Here is a 7,324-nt window from a genome sequence, read left to right as displayed (position 1 = left end):
TATTAGAATAAACGTTTGGCATACTGTTTGCTTTTATTTGTTTCAAATAACTTTTAATTAATTCTGGAGCAATGAGGTATTAAAATATTTCTAATATTGTTTGGGTCGAATTAAAAACTTATAATATACAAATTTCTGGGGAATAAATTTTAAATTTAGGGCAAAAATATTCATTTGAAAACAGAAACAATTAAATAAGTGTTAAAAACACTTCTTATAAAATATGTGGAGTATTTTGTGTGTAGCCAATGTTGGGTCGGTCTAATTATAAAGAAAGAAAAATATTTTATTCAGCTATGCCGAATTTTAAATACCCTTCACCTTAAACTATCACATAAAAATAGCTAAACTATCACATAATAGTAGATTGATTAAAATTTATCATTCCCTTAATATTACATGTTAATAATGTCTTATATTTGTAAGTATGTATGATATTTAATTTAACATTAAAAACACATGTCTGCCAAAAACGAATAATATTAAAAAAAAATAAAATAACGATAGAATAATTTTAATAGTACCATTAATCAAAAAAATGACCCATCTAATTTACTAAAATAAAACTTGTTTTAACAAAAAGTGGAAAATTTGTCTTAAAATAATTTATATCTAGAACTTGTTTTAAAATTAAAAATTGTACATGATTTTTATATAGAACATATTTTTAAGTTGTTTAATACATTTAAAATTTTGTTGATATGGATTTATTCACATATACAATATATAATCCTTAACTAACTACTATCAACGACTAGGGCTTGAACAACGTTTTAGATTAAAGATTTGATTATACTGAATAGATAGTAAATTTATTTAGATAAAATTGTCGATTAAATCTTTCGTTTTGGATAGATTATCAAATCAGATAATCGAATATACATACATAAATACATCTTGCCAAAATGTTTAAACGAAAGCACACATTTTGCCTTGACATATTTTATGACGAATATTATTAATTAAAGCAAATATGTATTTTAAAGAAATTCGAAAACTTTGAAGGTTGATAGGCTCACTAATCTCTGTCAAGGAGTTAAGGAATATAATTAAATACACACATATGTTGAACTAATTTACATACATATGTACATACATTCTTATTTAGGTTTATATTTTATTCTAAAAAAATAATTAAAAATATAATTAAATTAGTAATTGCTCATATTTAGTATGTTAAGCAAAACATATTATTGGAATATGTATTTGCTGGCACAATAATTTGTCTTGTGGGTGTTGGCTGATTGGTAGTTTGGTTGGTGCTTTTCTTCGTCACAAGTGTTTAAGGAATTTTGGAATTGCATTTAAATTGACTGGTTAGAATAATTGTGTAGGAGGGAGATATTTAAAGTCAATAAATTACATTATTCGTTGATCGAACAAAGTAAAGCCAGTCATCAATGAAAAAACAATCGTATTACTATTTCCGTTGCCACATATCATTTTCAAAAAACAAATATTCATACATCATTAAGATATTTCAACCAACGCAATATCTTTGACCTCATCGCACTTCCAACAACGTTCTGCAAGTTTGTGTTTTTGCAACAATACTGACAACTAATGTGTCGTCTATCTTGTTAGTGTGGTTTGTTGATAGCCCACCAAAACGAACAGTGCCACTGTTAGAGTAAAAATAAGTTGCCAAGGACTATGTAAGGCAATACCGGCATCGCCATCACCATTGCGACAAATTTCGGGATGTCGTGTGAAATCTTCGCAGTAAATCTGAAAAAAGCAAAGAAGAATGAAACACCAGAGGTTTAATGTTAGAACAACTATACGATTTATTGCTAAAACTATGTGAAAGAATACCTATACAGAAACAAAAAGTAACCAATTGGGTTAGGTCACTTCTTCCTATGCAACACTTATATGTTCATGAACATACATAAGTATAAATGTATGTATACTCAAATTCTTACAATTTATTGTACTCGGATGCATATTCAATATATGAACATATAACTGTGCAAATATAAGTACATGTGTACCCACTAAACAACGTAACGAATCGGTACCGACAGACTGCACAAGTTGCCGATTTCGTATTCGAATTCCGTCAGAATTCGTTACGAAATTCGTATTAAAGGTTGCTTGGAATTCGGTTCTCTTTGTCTGAGGAAATTCGGAAAATTGTGCAGAGTTGTCAGTCAGAATTCGGTACGAAATCTGAAGTAAATTCCTGGGGAAATTCTAAAGGAATTTTTGACAAACCAGATTGAAGTCAGCCAAGTGTCTGATGCCACGTTTGACATTCTTTTGACATTTCGTAAGAAAGTCTGATCAAATATAAGAAAGTCTGATAGATGTCGGACAAATATCTGATAAAATGTCTGACAGATCGTAGAAAAGTCTGATCAAGTATAAGAAAGTCTGATAGATGTCGAATTAATATCTGATAAAATGTCCGAGAGTTCGTTCAAAAAACTGATCAATTATAAGATCAGTTATATCAATCAATTATAAGATAAGGGCCTGACTATTCTGATCAATGATCTGATGAAAACTATTTTTATACATGATAATTTATTATGGTTTAATTTTAATAAGCTTCCATTATTCGTGGCTTCTGCTTAAATAGAATAGAAATAGATTATTTTTAAAATTAATAAAATTATAAAAGGATTTTAAAGTTTAAAGAACTTATAATTTCAAACGAATATTTAAAATATTTATATGTATTGTATAATGTTAATATTAGTATCAAATATAAGCTGGGAATCTGTACATTATCTATATTATTTACTTGACCAAAAAAATGAGAAAGGAATTAAATTTAAAAAGGTCTCATTTTTGATACAAAAACTTTTAACTTCTTTTTTGTGACAAATTTTCTTTAAGATTTCCATTTCTTTTTTAAACCTGATGAATTGAAATTAATCACATTATTTTGAAGTAGAGGTTCTCAGCTTCATTTGATATTAATATTAATACCAACTTTTTTATATAAATTTGGAATTCTATTTTTTGACAAAAATATCAGAAAATTTGCAGACTATTCTGTTAAATTTCTAAAGGAATTGTCTGAAGAAGTTACAAACACGGTTCTCTTCAGATTATGTGCAGATTTATCGGATATAATTCTTCACTATTCTTTTTTATGTCTAAAAAGTAAAAAAGAAAAAAAAAACACTGAAATTCCCTTTCGACAAAATGCACACAAGTCTAATCGATTAATTCTTCAGAAAATGTGCAGAAAGTCTAACAAAAAGTTTGCCGATTATTCTGTAAAATGTCTAAAAGAAATTTAGAAATTCGTTAAAAATTCTTATGAAGTGTAAGAATTATTTCAGAAAATTTTCGCTGTTATGTTACCCAAAATATTTTGGGTTTAATGTTGTCCATTCGTGAGCTGGACAGTTTTCAGGAAAATATCGTATGGGGAAAACGATTTTTCATGTTAAATTCAATATTTAACCCAGCTTCAAATAATCTTTGTTATGTTTTATAATGGTTCACATAATATTTCTAGTCCTTTTTAGTATTGTTTTTAATTTTTACAGTATTTCTTAAAGAAAATATACAATATGTGGTATCATTTGAATGGTTGTTTGAAATCAAGTCTAGTGGTGCGCAAAATTTTAAAAATTGTGCATACATTTTTTTATTTATGAAAAACCTAACAATTTTAAATATTTTGGAATTAGGCAATTATGAGCAGACGGTTATTTATATTTAATACATCATTGGACGCGGCTTTAAGCCCCCTTATTAAATATTTTGCTTCAAAACAAAAATTAAAAAAATGTATAATTCCGAAATACCTTTTTTTAATTTGGCTCACGAACGGTCATTGCTAGACTTCCCATTCAGAGTGAGTCGGTCTAATGTACATATGCATATACATTGTACAATATACCTATCAAACATTTATATTTACGAAGTTTTATGGTTCCTTCTATAAAAAGTTATATATTTTTCCTTTTTAAAATGGTACTTTCCTAGGCGTGGGTTATTTTGAAATAATTTAGACATTTTGTGGTAGGTCTCTTCACTAAACAAATTTGTTTTATATAAAGAAATATTTTCAAATTTAAATTTGATTTCCGAAATTTTTATTATTTGAAAATTTGTCCATTTGAACTTTCTCCCAGACACACGTTTTCACCCTATGTTATCATTGAGTTTAATAGTAGTGTATTTTTTAAACTTTAAAGCTACTCAGCTGTCCGGTCGGACAACTACGAACTATATATTAAACATTTTATTTAGGGTTAACACTAGCCACAGTCTGTGCAGGTGACCAGATATTTTAACATGTGTCCTAGGAGTAAGTCAATATTCACCCAATAGTTTACGAATAGACAGCAAAAAGCTTATGTTTGTTTTTTAATGTCCACTTTCTAAAATAACTATTGTCTTCACCCTCGTTTACAAAAAGTATACCCGTGACGAACTATAATCAACCAGGTGGTTAAACCTAAAAGGAAATCACTCTCTTTTTCGGATGAATTGACTATTTGTCGATATACTTGTGCATATCAGAATAACATCAAGGACACTGATATTACATAATTCCAAAATAACACTCACTTAAATATTAGTTTTAAACCATATTTTATGTGTTTGTTGGGATGTAATGAAATGTTTGTGTGACATAAAAAATACTAACCTTTGTTAAGCTATTGGCGTATTTATCGACTAACTCGCGTGTAAATTTTGCCGCATCGGCACCACATATTTTTCGTGCAGCATTTTCGGAACAATCGACAAGTTCATTAATGGAGCTGTAAATTAAAATAAATATATATTAAAGTCTTAAGTTTGAGTATATGTAAAATATAGTTATAATATTCATACATATGTATATACATAAGAAAATTTCCTTTGAAATATGGAAAAACTTTTATTTTAATATTTACTGCAATTAGTTGTCGATTTTTAAATATTAGATAAATCTAATAACTAACTAAAAATTAAATTTTTTCTTTCGTAACGAGTGGAAAAATTATTTTTACAAACGAATAGACCAAAATTTGGTTATAATTTACAATATATATATAATAATACGCCAGACACAAATCTTCAGTGCTATATAGAGTGGGTAACCTATTGGTCTTAGCAAAAATTTTTCAAAATAATTTAGATAGTTATTTTTTCATTGTTTCCAATAAATATTTATATTTTTTTATAATTTTTTCATCAAAATCGGTGACATTAATTTTAAAAGTTGGGTCACTTGGCAAGAAATTATTCTTCTGTTTCACCCCATCTTCATTGTAATAGACCCATAAATAAATATGAATTAATTAAAAGCTATCACATTTATTTATATTTAAAATATTTATTTTTCATATAAATATATAAAAATACATTTGTACATTTACACCTTCTAATATATTTCCCGTCAATCGAATGGGATCAAATTTTACATCAATTTTTTAAACTACTAGTGAACAAAAAAAAAAAACTATTTAAGGCAAATCTAATGGGTAAAAATATTATTTTTTCTCTTTTATTTTAACATTTTGCGGTTGCACTTACCAACATATCGTTTTAATGTTTTCATTGATGGTGATGTTCTCCTGGCTTTCCTGATTTTTATTCGGCTTTAAAAATACCATTGTTTCCTTATAACGGTTGGCACACACTTCGAATTCTCTTTTTGCCATTTCGGAGCAAGGAGCGTGCTTCAGGTATTCTGCCACAAAGATAATGAAAGAAATCCGGTAAATGATACAAAATGGACACAAAAAATACATTCATTTATTTCAATACACAAAACAATGCTTTACGATATTTTATGTTTGGTTAAAAGTGTGTGATTATGTGCGAAGTTCTTACCCAATAGACATTTTTTGCGCAAATCTTTATAGGAAAATTTGTGAGATTTGTCATATTCTCAAAAATTTTCCTATAAACACAATCACATCCAAATACTAAAGAAATCTTTAGTCTGCTTCATAATTTTTTTACTTCTTTGTATACAAATATATGTAGATATATGTATGTACTTTATTATATTGTAAAAGTTATTAAGGGTTTTCATTTAAAAGCTTAAGTTTCTCATTTGTGTAAGTGGGCAAGTTTATTTGTAAACATTTTAAAACAATATCAAACGATTTCATTCATTTTAATTATTCTTAATTGAAATTAAAAAAATAATATAAATTAAATAAACAAAATATGTTGAAATGTGAAAATTCAAGTCCATACATTAAAAAGTTATCAATACAGAATGTAGTTATTAAATTGCACGGGAATGATTAAAAACGGGATACGGATAGCGATCGAATTCAAATCTCTCGCGAGTGAATTTAATTCAAATTAAAATTGTGCTCGCGTGTTAAAATATAAAATTCGAGATTTTTAGTTAAAAAAGAGAGAAATAAATGAAATAGCGATCTCGAGCTATGTTTTTACCTATCTTGCGGAAAAGCTTAATTTTTCGGAATATTTTAAAATTTTGATTAATAACTTTTCACTATGTGAATCGATTTTACTGATTCACAAATACTAAACTACCTTGTACAATAGTAAATATTTTGGCTTAATTTCATTTATTTACTTGTACCTTTAAAACAAACTACCATATTTGGAAATAGGTTGAAAATTACAACACTTATGATTATTCGAAGTTAAATCTTCAAAATGGCGCTTTTTTACACGATCTTTAAAAGTAAGAAAACGTAGAATATATATAACGAATCTCAGCATTTTTGACTGTGTATCACTGTGATCTGAGAATTATTTTTTTTATTAAGATCTGAGAGTTATTTCTTTACGCCATCACAACCAAGATTTAAAACTTAAATGAATGATTTTTTAACATTAAATTCTGAATATTTTTTTACCATTTAATAATGCCAAATAATATTAGAATTCTGTTAGTGAATTCGCGTGAAATTTTAATGAATTTAAAAAATTACAATTAAAAATTTCATGAAAAACTAATTGTTAATATAATTAACATTTTGTGATAGAATAAACTTGATTTTTATTGAAAATTTTGACCAAAATATCGAAAGAATGTCTTCAGCAATTATTACATTATTTTATTTGCCGAAAATGTTTACTGGATAAATGTCAATGGGAGTTAAATTTCTATAAATTTGTTCGGATATGTTTGGTTGTGATTGTATATGCATTTGAACATAACAAAGAAAATCGAATACATAGGACATACATACATGCATGCATTTTCGAATATATGTATATTTAGTTGTCCAAACACAACTATAATCAAAATTATAGTCCATATAGCCTAAATTCATACTATATATTTTTCATTGGAAATTTAAAATATTTGTGCCGAAATTTTAAATGTTTTGTATTAAAGAGTAAAGTTGCTAACATTCTGATTATCAGTGTTTGTACTAAA

At 26.9% G+C, this 7,324-nt stretch overlaps 1 protein-coding gene across 4 annotated transcripts in view; it reads right to left on the bottom strand.

Moving 5' to 3' along the window:
* Positions 1-955: 955 nt before the first annotated feature.
* LOC111684790 overlaps positions 956-7,324 on the bottom strand; it is an 84,977-nt gene continuing 78,608 nt past the window's right edge. For all 4 annotated transcript variants that reach the window (XM_046954970.1, XM_046954971.1, XM_046954969.1 and 1 more), the window contains 3 exons: positions 5,488-5,644; positions 4,616-4,730; positions 956-1,728 (listed from right to left, as the gene is read on the bottom strand). In XM_046954970.1, coding sequence (XP_046810926.1) covers positions 1,573-1,728; positions 4,616-4,730; positions 5,488-5,644 — 428 coding nt within the window. In that variant the 3' untranslated portion in view covers positions 956-1,572. The remainder of the gene's footprint in view (positions 1,729-4,615; positions 4,731-5,487; positions 5,645-7,324) is intronic.

The sequence above is a fragment of the Lucilia cuprina genome, chromosome 6 (genome assembly GCF_022045245.1).
Source record: "Lucilia cuprina isolate Lc7/37 chromosome 6, ASM2204524v1, whole genome shotgun sequence".
Classification (NCBI taxonomy): domain Eukaryota; kingdom Metazoa; phylum Arthropoda; class Insecta; order Diptera; family Calliphoridae; genus Lucilia; species Lucilia cuprina.
Note: the sequence above shows the minus strand (reverse complement) of the source record. Positions and strands in the feature narration are given on the sequence as shown.